Consider the following 14954-nt stretch of genomic DNA (forward strand, 5'->3'; position numbering starts at 1 on the left):
ATGCATGCACACCAATTAAACGTTACCATGAATAATATTTGACCTGCTTCTTAAAATCTGTAGCAGTTTATTTGAAAATTTCATTAGTGGAAAGTAGTTAAAGTAAAAAATAATACACATACATATACCATATATATGGGCTAGAGAAATGGCTCAGTCAGCATATTGCTTGCCATGTAAACATGAGGACTACGCTTGAGTTCCCAACATCACATAAAAATATCTAGGTACTTAACATACACAAGCATACACATGCATGCATGCACTTTAAGTCACTCATGTGGCAGACACATTTTTTATGACCTCTGTCAGAGGCACTCTTCTACAAAAACACCCAATGTCTTGCTAGCCTGGGGTTCTGGGGTCAGGAGGCTGTGGCATCTCGCACTCATTTGTGTTGGGGGGTAGGTGCCTGTTTCATGTGCAGACAAAGGAAGCTGATGGTAGACGGAGGAGCTGTCATGGTGAGAACCTGGACCCATGTCTGTCTGGCTCTTGCCAGTGCCTAGTGCCTATGACCTAGAATAAGCAGGCGGCTCTGTCCTTGCGAGGACAGTGAGAACCTGAGCTCCATCCCTAGGTGGCTGTGGGAAAGTAAGCACACACTTGTGATCCCAGCACTGGGGGAGTGGAGGCAGGAGGAGCTCTTTTTGCTGGCTGGCCAGCTAGCTTCCTTGGCAAGTCCCAGGCCAGTGAGAGACCCTGTCTCAAAAGACAAGGTGGGGCAGGGAAGATGACTCAGTGCGTGAAAGTGACTGCCACACAAATGAGCGAGAGATGCCACAGCCCACATAAAAGCTACAGAATAACTTTAATGCTATGTAAATAGTGTAAGCACTTGTGATCCCAGCACACCTATAGCAGATAGGAGGAGGAGGCAGGAGAAGCTCCTGGAACTAGAGGGCCTGCTAGCCTGGCTTATGCAATAGCAAAGAAATTGTTTCAAACAAGGTGGAAAGGTGAGGGCGGGCACCTGAAGGTTGTTCTCTAACTTGCCCACGTCTCCTGTGGCCAGTGCATGCCTGTGCCTCCACATATGAACACACACATCACGTGAGGAACAAGAGCTGAGGTTGTCTTCTGTCTCCATACAAATGCACACACAGGTGCACACACATACACACACACACACAGGAAGTCACACCCAGGAACATGTACACATAAGAGAGAAATGGAGTTTCTCACCTGACTGAGGGTCAGATGTCTGCTAGGACCATGGAGGCAGCCACGATTCAGGTTTGAATGAGAATGGCTCCCATTAGCTCACATACTTGAATGCTTTGCCCAGGGATGGTAGAACGGTGTGGGAAGGATTAGGAGGTGTGGCCTTGCTGGAGGAGGTGTGTCACTGGGGTCAGGCTTGCGGTTTCAAGAGCCCACAGCATTTCCCAGTTAGCTCTCTTTGTCTTGTCGCTGTTTCAAGGCGTGAGCTCTCATCTGCTGCGCTCCCTGCGTGGTCAGGCTCTCATCCCCTGAACTGGGAGCCGCAAAGTAAATGCCTTTTTGTTTTTCCTAAGTTTCCTTTGTCATGGTGTCTCCTCACAGCAAAAGACCGAGTAACAAGACACACAGAGCACCTGCAGACACATCCTGGCCCAGCTGTGGGCGTGTGTCATGAGACGGGGAGACACGGGCTAGCTCCTCCTTTGCCATCTGTGAACCATCTCCATATCCTTGGAGCTCAGATGACAGACACCTGCAGGGCTCTACCTGGACTGGACACCCAGGAACCCCCAGAGGAAGCAGAGTCCCCGGCCATTTCCCTTTCACCTCTGAAGCAGCTGGGGGTCAAGTCTGTCACTCCAGGAGCAGGGGTGTGTATCCAGGCCATCTGTTGGGCTGTCTGCCCTCCACAGTCACTCAGTCAGGGACCACTCACCTCTGAGTACATATCTTTAATATATAATTTTTATTTCTGGTTATAGAAACAAATGCTAAGAGGAGAATACAGAGCTTCCCCACCCACATAAAACAATCGAATAGATAAAAGAACAGTCCAAATGGATGAAAAAGGAAGTAGAAATTTTCCACTGTATAGCTTTAAAACATTAATGTCTAATAATAGTTAGAAATCACATTCAGGTGTCAAACTTTTTTTTTTTTTTAAAAAGGATGGTTCTGTTATAAAAAATACTGTATCCCATTTGAAATGAACGCCCAGGTGGTGCTGCAGGTCTTTCTGATCCCAACCATTACCTCTGCCTCCTGAGTGAGACCTTCACCCACTGAGGTGGGGCACGTCCCATCTCTGGAACCAGGACTCCCAGCGCATAGGATACCACTGCTTTTAAAGCACTACGTGTTAAACATATCATGGAAACACTTTAGACAGCCACTATAAAACAAACAAAACAAAACCACACATGTGCGCACGCATACACACACACACACACACACACACACACACACTCCCTGAACACCCTCCCCCCAATTACTTTTACAGAATTATCATTCAGTTAAGAAAAAGAACGACCTCACTATTGGCTTTAGCCCCTCCCTCACACGTGCACAGCTGCTGTCCCCCTCCCCAGGACACAGCAGAATTCAAGGGGAGACATGGAAGACAGTTTGGGTCTCTCCTTCCTGCCCCCACCACCTTTGCCCAGCCCAGGAATCAAGCTAAGGTATCAGGGATCCCAGATGCCTCCAGGAAGGATGTTATGAAAAGAAGATGGGAGAGAGGGGCCAAAATGAAAATGTTAGATTTTTTTTTTAAATTCCCAACTTTACCAATTGAAAATAAAAGTTCTAGACCAGCCAATTCAGACTCAAGAAGCCAGGGTGTCATTTGGATACATACAGGACAGAGAACATGAATACTTAGTGGATCATGGGGCTCACTCTAGCAGGGTCAGCACAGCCCTAGGGACAGTGCTGAGGTTCCTGCCGGCGGCAAGTGCTCCAAATGCAGGGGCATGGACCAAGCCTGGCCATTGGCCACCTCCAGCCTCTCCTAGGCTTCTGTGACCCAGGTTCCTCCACGCCGCCCCTTCACCTTGTGAGTAGTCAAAGGAGCAAGGATTCAGAGGTAAAGCAGCAAGCTCTTTCAATCCTTCAACTCTCATGAGGTGGGGGTTGGGACAAGTGAAAGTTGGTGGAGGGGGCTGGGGGTCCTAGGAAGCCTGTGTTTGGTGGTTGAGCCCAAGAACAGAAACACACACACCACTTTCCGTGGTGAGCCAAGCCCTCCTGGAGAGAGAGATGTCCATGCTCTCTTTACCATGGCCTGCACTAGCTGTGAGGGTTAAGACGGAGGTGAGACAGCCTTCAGCTTCCAGTCCTGCCGGCTCACCTCCGCCTAGCTCCTGCCATGCTGCCCTCTGGGTGGACACTTCTCTCCAAGAAGTTCAGAGGACCCTCTGTCCTGCCTCATGCCTGGGTGGTGCCCCTGGACAAGGCATGTGGTTGGCTTCACCTGTGGGACAGCCCTGCCAGGGTGTAGTTCTAGACGGTTCCCTGCAGCAGCAGAGCTAAAGCCTGCCAGAAGGAAGCTCAGAGCAGCAGAAAAGAGGAGCGGAGAGACAGATGGGAGCAGCAGCCAGGACCACTCCCAAGTAGAGAGGGCAGTGGTGGCGCACGCCTTTAATCCCAGGACTTGGGAGGCAGAGGCAGGCGGATCTCTGTGAGTTCGAGGCCAACCTGGTCTACAAGAGCTAGTTCTAGAACAGGCCCCAAAGCCACAGAGAAACCCTGTCTCAAAGAAAACACACACATAAAAAAGTAGAAAACTATTTTCCCTAAAGTCAGTGAAATGTGAAATGGGTCTGTGTCTTATTTGGATGGAAATGCCTGAGGTTGGGTCACAGAACTCCACTTGCCAAGCAGCTGTGACTTCGGGGGTAGCGATGGAGAGGGCAGGGAGAGGGAAGTAGTAATCCGAGGATGACAGTCCCTTGGACAGTCCCAAATTGTTCAAACCACAGGCCGTGGGAAGAGGGTGTTAGTGCTAGTCTGTGGGCATCTAGACCATACCTGCTGTGTCACCAATGCAGCAGCCTTTGGTAGAGAAAAAACAAAAAACAAGGAGCATTAGGCCATGGTGGCACTTCAGGAAGCTGAGACGAGGACTACAAGGTCAAGGCCAGCCTGGGCAGCTTCATGAGACCCTGTCTCAAGTTTAAAAAATCAAAAGGGCCATGAGCTGGCTCAGTGGTAGAACAGCCCTTGCCTAGCATGTGCAAGGCCCTGAGCTTACTCTCCAGCACCGAAACAAAATAAAAACCCAGAACTTAACAAGCAGGCGATGCAAGAGCCAGCCTGAATTCAAGGCCTGGAGCAAGGGACTCACAAGATGAAAGGGGACATTCAGTCGGGAGCAGGACTGAAGTGGCAGGTGGAAATTAGGAGGCCTTGGCCTTGTCTGTTCCCAGTTCTCACCTGCCTTCTCCAAGTCAAAGTGCGTGTTGGAGGCCCTGCTCTGGAAGGAAGCTGGGGTCAGCAGCGGCCATCTTTGGAACAACTTGACTTATCCTTTGTAATATTGCTTCTAAGCAGAGGTATTCTGAGAGACTGGAGGTGAGGTGCTAGTGACGACTGCCCTGTCACCCCTGTCACCCTGAGCCAGAACAAGAGGCTACCCTGTCATCACTGTGGTGACTTTACCACTAGTGATCGGGACGTGATGTTCCCACACAGGGATCTTTCCCCAGAACAGAGACTCACTCACTTTCTGACTTACTCTAGAGTGAGCACTGAGCTATTCAGATGGACAGGAAAAGGCTTGGTCAGCAAAGTGGGGGGCACACCCCAGAGTGGGCAACATCACATGGTGCAACATGGAATCAGAGGGTTTTGAGGAAAAGCGGGAAATTCCATCCCACTACCACTTCTCCATGGGAAAGGTTTCTTCCTTGCATTTAACTAAGTCTTTGACTACGGCCCAAAGGGGAAGACACTGACCCCATCACCTGGCTGTGACCATTTCCAGCTATCCCAGATTATTGTGAAAGAGCTTTCCCCTTTAAGGGGAAAGATGGGTGACAACTATTATTTCAGATCTTGGCAAGCCTGGTATGGGACAGGAGGCGGAGGCGGGAGATCTCTAGATTATAAGGATGTAGAAAGCAGGGGAAGGGTTCATGGGCTTCCTCATGGAGAGTGAGTCTGAGTCGGATACCCCGCCTTGCACAAAGGCAAGGCTCCAGGAGCTGTTGACAGACATGTTTATCATGCCCTGGATGCCAAGCTGAGGTAGGGGAGGAGACAGAAAAGGCAAAAAGGAAGAAGGGATAGATAGGAATAGAAGGGGAAAGATAAGGGGCGGGAGGAAGGGAAAGAGAAAGAGGAGGAAGGAGGAGAGACCGGCAGGGGAGAGGAACAGAGAGAGCTCTCAGGCAGGCAAGCTCTCAGGCTGGGTCTCTTCGCTTCCAGTCACCATGGTGACATCCTATGCTTGCAGCATTTTGTGAGTCTGGCGAGTCCCAGATATGAGGCAGACGACAGAGTGGACATGCGGACAGCTAGGCACCGGATCTGCCAGGGAACACTCACCAAAACAAGGCAAGCTCAGATAAAGCTGTGCCAGAGACAGGAGCCGCTGTGGCCCTGAGGAACAGGTCACCAGGCATCACATCTGCGCCTCAACTGTTCTCCAACCCCAGGGCTTGCTGGGGTCCTCCAGGGTTGCCAGCCATGGTCTAGACAGTGGATGGTCATGGCCCCTAACCCAGGCTCTGGCTTCCACATATAGCTTCCCAGAGCTCACGGGAGCAAGTTCCAGCTGACTGTGGATTCCTGTTCTGAGCACTGGCTATTCTGGGTTAATGGCTGTGGGCAAAAGCTGGCACAAGCCGGGTGCTACCTGGTAGATAACCAAATCCACTTCTAGAGCAATGACACTAGGCTAGCCTCCTCCTTTCTAGCTCAGGCTGCCCAAGCAGGGGCACAGGACCCTCTGCCTTAAGGTCATGTAGGACATCGGGACAGTGTGTGCTCCACTCTCTCCCTCCATGTCCTTCCACACCCGTGTTAGCGTGGTGAGAGGATCCGCTACAGAGGATGGAGACCATGATGTCTCAGCAGCCAGGAGAGCAAACTGGTCAGGACCATTCTGAGACCTGATGACAGATGTGACGGATGGTGACCCCACAGTTCCATGCAGGGACTGCGCACAGTGCCTACCATGACAATCCACAAATAATCTGCCTTGCAGGGTGACCATGCGCATACAGTCTTGGAGTAAACGGTAACAGAGGGGAAGATCGGCAGGTGGCACTAACGTCCCTTGTGGTCTCAGTTCATTCCCGCTTCCCTAGCCACATGCTCACACCAGGCACACAGAGAACAAGTTCATGCCAGGCACAGGGAGATGTAGGATAGAGTCATTTGATACTCCAAGGGGCAGCTCCACCTGGAAAACCCACCCCCAGCCACTAATACCCCAGCCCCACCTCTCAGAAACCTCCCAGGCGACAGACAGGCCTACAAAACAGAGCTCTCTTCCAGCTTGACGTTTAGTACTGCAGAAATGACTGGGGAGCTTGGGAGATAGCTCAAGAGGGCTAGACAGGCGCTCTGCACTGGTCCTTGGCGTGTGTGGGGACTGGTGGCTTCAATAGTGGCAGCCATAGGGTGGAGCCCGAATTCATCCAACCCGATCACCTGCTCTCCGTAGCCTCCAGGTCACTGACTGGCAACTCTTCCAGCAAAGGCAGCTTGTACGGCTGTGGCCCCTCCTTTCTTGGGGTTGCCTGCTCTTTGCTCACGGGGCTCTCTCTTCTCTTCTGACTGGGCCCGGGCAGAGGAAGAGGCCAGGGTAACCCGACTTTTCTGGGGTTCTCTGTCCAAGTTGTCACTGTCGCTTATGGCCCACCATCCAGGAGGACCAGCACTGAGCTCCTGGCTGCCTTGAAGTCCTGCCATGCAGCTGCTGCTACTGCTTCCGCAGAACCATCTCTCATCCCCAGACTGTGTGGAACAGTCAATGTCTCCTACTCCTATGACTTGCTGTGTTCAAAGTGCTGCTGGTAGCTTGTGTAGGCATGCAAAGAGACCTTCTCTGGGGATCCGAGTCCTCGGCTGACCCCATACTTTGGTTCTTGCCACACTGTAATCAAACTTGGCACCAACTGCTGTCCAGAGAGGTAGTTTCCTTCCCAGTGGATAACAGCCAGGGACACCTGGCTTCAGGTAGAAGAGAGGGTTTCTATTTGCAAACTGGACACGTCTTGGGGTGCTCAGGAAACTGGAATGTGTGAGGGGAAGGCAGTGTGAGCAGACCGTTGCACAGCACCTCCAGCTGCCAGAAACAGGATGCATCCCGCTGTCTTCCACTGGTACAGACCAGTATCCTCCCCGCTGAGCAAGGGGCTGACTGATGTCCCCTGAAGCTACCCAGGTTTCCCTGGATATCCGTTGTAGCTTGCAGCTCTGGGCTAAGCCAGTACTGTGGGAATGGATGCCATGGGCACTGGCCCTGGGCTGATTTTCCAACATCAATGTGGGAGCCGCTGATCCTTCTTGGAGTTATCGGGGAGAGCGGCATGTTCACCAAGGGCTGGTGTGGGTGAGTGCCTGCAGCTACTCAACTGCTACCAAAGGGAACCCCAAAGACACGTGAACCCTTCTGTGTGTCTCAGGTTTGAGATGAGCCCAAATTCCATGTTTAACTATAAGAATTATTTTAGGGTCCAAAACCAAAGCAGACCTCTTGATCCCAATTAATGCCGCAGCCTATGTCACTTTTGGGGCGAGGACTGCATCCCAGTGTGTGGCTGGGACGTTCTCACCACTGTTCTCTGGTCTCTGGTCTATTCTTGCTCAGTTACAAACAGGAAATCTGTGGGTCCCAAGGAGAGCAGCCTGGGTTGCACTGTACTTCTGTCCAGTCCTGGGGCTCATTCTTCTTGAGGGTGCTGGCTGGGATCAGTTCCTGAGGAGCTGGGCTAGACCTTCTCCCACAAGAACTGGGGAGTGGCGATGGCATGAGGGAGGGGTAAATAAACACACAGAACCCCCAGATTCATACAATCAAGTTGTCTGAACGTGTTTATGTGTTTTGTTTCAAACCATGGGAGGACAGGAGATAAAGAGGAAACTGTCCAGGTGTGGCGGCCACCCTCATGGCACACGCGCTGCAGGCAGCTGTGAGCTTCTCTACTCCGTCCTTGAGTGCAGCAGCTGGCCACCTGGGCACCTGTGGCCTGAGTCCCACTCCACCTTCCTGCAGGTGACTTCACTCGCCGGTACCTGGGCCCTGGGGGCCAGTGGCTGCCATTGCTGTGGGCTGTGTGGTGGCTGTCCCACTGGGCTCCTCTACCCGGGACCTCTTGATCTCGGGCTCCCCGCTGGAAGAGGCAGACGTGGTAGTGGAGGCTGCTGGGGTTGATGTGGCATTAGTGGCCACCGAGACGGCTGCTGATGGCTCCTCAGACCCTACCTCACATACCCGGGTGATGACCACTGGCGTGGATGAACTCGCCTGGGCTGCCAGGAGCTGCAGGGGACTGGTGAGGGCTGGTAGCAGGAAGAAGAGGTTACTTAAGGGTTACCACTAACTGGTTACAGTCACAGTGCTGTCTCTGTCATTCCTCACACAGGTATCTTTTCCGTACCCATGGCAAGTCTGAACCAGACACCCCACACCCAAGTCAGGGCCCTTCTCACTTGCTGCTTCTGTCACCCTGAGGACATCCCTCCCTCCCTCTCTTCCCCTCTATGATGCCTAATTTTGATTATCACCTCAGTGGAATTCAGAAGTGCCACAGAGTCAAATCTCTGGGCATGTCTGTGAGGGAGTTTCTGGGTTGTGACTCCATCCTATCTGGGCTCTCAGACTAAATAAAGTAGAAAGCGAGTCAAGGAACGGCTTCCTCTCCCTTGGCTGCCTGACTGTGCCATGCCTTCCCAGCCAGGATGGGCTGAACCTTCAAAGGGAGCCAAAGGAAACCCTGCCGTCCTGAAGGTGTTTCTCAATAGCACAAAAACCTAAACACCAGACTCTGGCACACAGAGGCCCAGCCCGTGGGAGCTGCCCGACCTTCTCCTCTGACATCCCCTGTCACCCTAGGTGATGTCTGGTTTCCTTGCTATGTGCTCTTGGAAGGGAAAAGCAAGTGCCCGCCTGAGCTGCACTGCCCGTGGCAGGTCCCTGGCGCCTAGGGTTCGGGCTGAGGGTAGGCTGGGGCCTCACCGTAAGCGTTGCCAGCTAAGCTATTCGTGGGCACAGTATGCTTTCCGTTCTGAGTGACAGCCCGCACTGGAAGATGGTGCTGCCCGATAGTCACTGGTGTAGCTGGCTGCAGGATGGTGACCGTGTGTCCAGGGACTCCTGGGGCCATCTGGCTGGCGACTGTCTGGATAACTCGGCTGGCTGCAGGGATTGTGGCAAATGCTATGGTGGGTTTCTCTTCCAAACCTGTGGGGCAGGCAGCCAGTGAGAACCACACATGGTCCCAGCCACCGAGTTCCATCAAGGCCTCAGCATGAAGTTGGCTGAGGGGCTGGGGAATGGGGTGCCACTGGGAGAAAGGGCTTCCCAAGCCTCTCCTTGGAGATATGTTTAAATTACCAGGGCTTTAAAACATGCTGGGTGTGGAGGTAGGAGGAGCAAGAATTCAAATTATCCTTGGTTAACATAGAGGTCAGTATTGGGCTTCACAAGACTGTCTCAAACACCAAACACAAAATAAAAATAAATAAAACTGTGTGTGTGTGTGTGTGTGTGTGACACACACCTTCAACTGTAACCAATACAAATTTAATCTGTGAGACAAAATGTAGTATTTGGATTGAAACAGATTGCTTTTAGGGCTGTGACCTCCTCTTTCACCAGAATGTCATCTCTAAGACTCTAATTGTTATTACTTTGTTGTTGCTAGTGAGGCCATGGGCATACTGGGTCTCTGCCAACGAGCTACATCCCCAGTCCCACTGCCACCAACCCTCCCTCCCTTCCTTCCTTCCTTCCTTCCTTCCTTCCTTCCTTCCTTCCTTTCTTTAAGACAAAGTCTAGTTAGGTTACCCAGGCTGGCCTAGGGCTTGCTATGCCACACAAGCAGGCCTCCATCTCCCCAGTAGCTGGGAAGACAGGTCTCTGACACCAGGTTGAGCCTGTTTCCATAACGACGACCATAAAATACAAAGTTAACATTGAATCTAAGTCCCCAGTGCGAATAACGACTAAGAAATAATGCTTTCTAGAAAGTTCTGGGGCTGCCTTTCACAGACCGGGTATACTGTCAACATATACCCCATAAGCCTCCTAGGACCATATTTCTTTTTGAAGCAGGCAGGGGTGCATGCCTGTAATCTCAGCACTGCTGGGCAAGGTGACAGTAAGTCCGAGGCCAGCCCAGCAAGGATACAGACTACAACACTGGCAAAATAACCAATAAATAGGGGCTGAGATGGCCCAGTAGTTAAGCGTACCCACAAAGTGGCTCACAACCATCAACTCCAGTTTGAGGGTATCTGACGCCCTCTTCTGGCCTCCTCAGGCACTGCACACATTGGTATAGACACTGAAGACAAACACCCATCCACACAAGATAATACTGAAAGCAGAGCTTTTAAACAGACAAACAAACACAAATAAATAAGGGCTGTAACCTGAATGTCACCTTGAATGGAAACAAAAGTCAAGCAAAAAGCATTATGCCAACCAAGGAAGAAGTGTGCAGAGACAATCCACACTGCCTTAGAAAGACCCGCTTCCCTTTACTCACTGCCCCGCTTAGTGGGCTCTCAGCCTGCAGCCAGGCTCACACTGCCCAACAGTGTGCGGCCACATTACCTCTCGTCTCATTGCCCAGGTCCAACACGGCTGTGCCTGCTGTGTCGTGGGAGCCTCCGGCTGAGCCCTGGCTAGCGAGGATGTACCCGTTGGCTGAGTTGGCAGAGGTGGTTACCACCCTCACCATGGTGACGGTGGGGGCCTGCTGCACCACATGGATGGCGTGGCCTGAGGGCTGTTGTGAGGTCACTATGGAAGCTGGCATGTAGGCGACAGGCTTAGCCACTAAGTTGGAAGGTCGGGGAGGGACAGCCATAATCACCGGCTGGGCACTGACAGGGGAACCTGTGGGATGACACAGGGGACAGTGATTTGCGTGGGTGCTGTCCAGTCTGTCATATCCAGGAAGAGGATGAACCTATGTCTTACCTGGGGCACTCTGGGAATAGCGATACTCTGGAACAGAGGCTAACTTTGACCCTAAGTCAGGATCATGTGGAATGGGGGAGCCCTCCCGAGACAGGCACTCTGGGGTCTGCAGGCCACTGGAACGAGGGGACATCAGTCCAGGGTGGGTGGGCGAAGCTGGAGCACTCCTGGAATGAAGAGAAGGGTACACCAAGGTGGTGCGTCAGCATAAAAGCAAAGTAAACAAAAACGAATACCCCCCACTCCCACACCACATCCCATGTCCAGCACTACACCTAACTCAGCGATTCCTGGCATACAGCCTACCCCAACACCCCACCCCACCCCACCCTACCCAACCCTACCCCACCCCACCCCACAATTCCTCACACATCCTCGCCCTACTTTCTGGAATCCACCCAACCTCACGTCTCTGCCCCACATCCAGGGGCTTCTCTCTTATGCCCCTAAGGTTTTCCCAGATCTAATGTTCCCTGTTGACAAAGACCTAGCATTGCCATTTCCATTCAATGGGGAACTGGGTGGGTAGGTGCTCCATTAAACAGGGCTGAAGGGTGGAGAATGGACTCCCTCCTAGCAACTGTACGTCCTGTAGCACACACTGCCTAAAAGGTCCTGCCACCCTCCAGGAGCAGCTCAGCCTATGTCAAAAGAAAAAGCTTGTATCCAGGTATGACAATGCAGGCCTGTCATCCTTGCTACTTGGAAGGCAGAGGCAGGAGAATCTTAAGCTCAAGGCCTGCCCTGACAACTTAGCAAGATCCTGACTCAAAATGAAAAGTGAAACAAACAGGTGTGGGTCAGTGGTACAGCCCCTGCCTAGACTCCCCCAGTGATGGGCTAGGGTGTGGCTCAGTGGTAAAGTCCCGCTAGCAGGATTAGGACCTTGGTTGAATTCCCAGTACTACAAAAAGCCCAAACTGTTATTGGATGAGCACAGGACTGTGGTATCTTGATGGGGAAGCTCAGCCAATCACATCTGACTAGGGTGTGGCTGCCTGGAGCCCAGGTAGATTGGGGGGGGGGGGATATCCGTTTGGACTTCAGACCTTCTACTCCAGTAGTGTGAGTTTCCCCGTTTTTCAATTATTAAATTATATCTGTTGTTTTGAGCTGGTCTGGTTATTTTCGTGTACCGATCAAATATGCCATCACTAACACTTGGCACCCAAGAGCCCTTTGAGGCTCTGGCCAGTTGGGGCTGCGCCGCGTTCATTTTGGGCATAGATACCCGCATCTTTGCGCACCCCCGCTCCACACACTTCGAGAGACCAGTGCTGATACAGGCAGTCCTATCCCCGAGAAACCCTTCCTGGCTCACTGTGACACTGAGACAGAAGTGCTAGGCTCTGCTTTCCTACAGAGGCAGGGACTCCTGCCACTTGCTGGTCACCTGACCTATGCTGAGAGTGACCACAGGCAGACTCCACAGCTATCCATACAAGTACAGGTCCCTATGAACCCCACATGGCCAGAGAGCTGTCCAAATGGCATTTACCCGTCAGGCAAATGCAAGGCCCAATGGAGCTGTTGGTGGTGGTGAGTCCATCCATCCGTCCTATCTGCCAGCAGACAAGCTGTACTCCAGCATAGCTCCATTCATGGCAGACAGAGGGATCTCAAGGTCCCCAAATCAGTAGGACTCCCAACCTTTGAACTGCTTATGGTGGCTCAACCTCCTGCACACACTGCACGTAGGCAGTAACCGCCTCACTAACTGTTCCAACCAGCACATAGGTCTGAGAACTGGGCATACAGAGTGCATGCCTAAAGCCCAGCAGGGCTATCATGAGTTCAAGGCCAATCTGCCCACAAAGTGAGAAACCTTGTCTTGAAACTGAAAATCAGAAAGATAGAAGCTTAATAGTCTAAGAACCCAGAAAACAGACCAAGTTCTCAAGTGCTAGGTCCCTCCCACTGCTGTGACGCAGGAAATCTAGCTTACCGTGAGGACAGAGGTCCGAAGGGGGTGCGGAAGCAGGAGACGCCTCTCTGTCTCCGCTTTCGGAATGCTTGTTCCACGAGTTTGGCTTCAGAGGCAGGGTCTATTCGCCAAAAGGAGCCCTTCCCAGGCTCCTCCTGGGATCGAGGGACTTTGATAAAGTAACGGTTAAGAGAGAGGTTGTGTCGGATAGAGTTCTGTAGGAGACAGAGAGAGACACCTGTGGGTCACAGCCATCAGAGGACAGACAGCCCTTACAACAGACGCAGCAGGAACTGATGACAGGCATGTGGCTGCAGGTGACCACCCCACCTGGGGAACACAGGTGGGGCACAAGGCAGCTCCTTCTATGCAACCCGCACAGGAAAATGCACCTGTTCTTTCAGAAGAAACACACAAATGTGCAGGATCTCGTTGGGCATGGAGAACAGATGAGGCTCACCGGCTCAAAGCACATCCGGATCTCTGGGTATGCCAGCTTACACCTGTCTTCTCAGTAGTGCTGAGGCAGGAGGATCGTGAGTTCAAGGTCAGCCTGGGCTACATGTGAGCTCTTGACTCAGAGAAGCTCCTCGTGGGGCGGGGATTGTGGCTCAGTTGGTACAGTTTGCCCCCGGCAGGAAGCCCTGGACTCTGTCCTCACAGTACCGTGTAAACCAATGTGGTGGAGGCAGAAGGAGCAGAAGTTCAAGGTCATTGCTGACTATAAAGAAAGTTCAGAGCCAGCCTGGGCTACCTGAGACCTTGCCTCAAAAGAAAAGAAGCAACAGCAAAAACAAAAGATTCTTCTGGATAAGCTAGTTAATGGAAAATGCTAATCACAGACAAGAGACTAACGTGGCGTAATCTGTGCCCATTGCATTAATGAAGAGATCTCACAGCCTCCCAGAAAGATAAAATGCACCAGACTCGTGCATGTGGACGGCTGCACTAGTGATGGGGGCGGTGGACTGCTAAAGTCACACGGTGTTAAAACGCTCAGCAAGTACAGACGCCATCAGTACACAGGTGTGGGACTGGCTCAAGGCTGATCCCAGCACTCGGGAGGCTGAGGCAGGATGACTGCCATGTTTTCAAGCCTAGCCTGGACTACAACATGAGACACTGTCTCAAAACAATTAAAAAAAAAGTTGTAACCAGTCTTGAAGGAAAAGTAGCAAAACCAGATCATTTTAGGGCTGGGACGTGGCTCAGTGGTGTGTATGCTTAGCACGCATGAAGCCCTGGGTTTCATTCCTAGCACTGAACAAATGTGGCATGGTGGTACAGGACCACAATTCCCAAACTTCAGGAACAGGAGGTCATCCGTGGCTGCATAGGAAGTTTGAGGCAACCTGGGCTACACGAGACCTTTTCACAGAAACAAAAGAGCAGCAGCTCTTAATGGCTCTGACACAGCACAGAGGCACCATGGTACTGAGTGTCACATGGGAAAGCACCAGGCGTCTCTTCGTTGTTTGCTCATGTGAAGCACTGAGTTTGTATCTGAGTCTCCACACACAGCCCAGGCCCCCGGGGCCTCACCTGCCAGCCTTTGTCGGCAGTCCTGTAATAGGGGTAATGTTTGGTGATGTGGGCGTAGATGCCACTTAGTGTTAGCTGCCTGTCCTGTGCCGAGGAGATGGCTTGCACGATCAGCTGCGCATAGGAGTACGGAGGCTTCGACTCATCCTGGAGGGAGGGTTCACAAGGAGACAGGGTTACAGAGGGAAATGGGATAGAATCTCTCCCAGCCAGGCCACCCACTCCTGATGCAGATGATGCTGTCTGCATTGAGTCACACCCGGGAGCCCGCCTTATCCATCAGCGTGCTCACATTAAACTCGGAACATGGTGGGCTGCACCCATTCCCAGCAATTGGAAGGCTGAGGCAGGAGGATTGCCTCAATTCTGAGGTTAGCCTGAATTATG

The 14954-nt window shown here is 52.1% G+C and overlaps 1 protein-coding gene across 2 annotated transcripts in view; it reads right to left on the minus strand.

Annotated features, from left to right (window-relative positions):
* Positions 1-1890: 1890 nt before the first annotated feature.
* Positions 1891-14954, minus strand: part of LOC121445943 (forkhead box protein K1) — a 72513-nt gene continuing 59449 nt past the window's right edge. Inside the window, exons 4-9 of one of the 2 annotated variants that reach the window (XM_041648117.1) lie at positions 14568-14714; positions 13047-13240; positions 11102-11268; positions 10733-11017; positions 9131-9310; positions 1891-8454 (exon numbers count right to left, since the gene is read on the minus strand). In XM_041648117.1, the coding sequence (XP_041504051.1) occupies positions 8174-8454; positions 9131-9310; positions 10733-11017; positions 11102-11268; positions 13047-13240; positions 14568-14714 (1254 nt within the window). In that variant the 3' untranslated portion in view covers positions 1891-8173. Of the gene's footprint in view, positions 8455-9130; positions 9356-10732; positions 11018-11101; positions 11269-13046; positions 13241-14567; positions 14715-14954 lie in introns of both variants that reach the window. The other variant, XM_041648116.1, reaches the window with a different exon arrangement.

This window comes from Microtus oregoni, unplaced genomic scaffold (assembly GCF_018167655.1).
Source record: "Microtus oregoni isolate MIOR12 unplaced genomic scaffold, Mior012 000003F_ref0000135, whole genome shotgun sequence".
NCBI lineage: Eukaryota > Metazoa > Chordata > Mammalia > Rodentia > Cricetidae > Microtus > Microtus oregoni.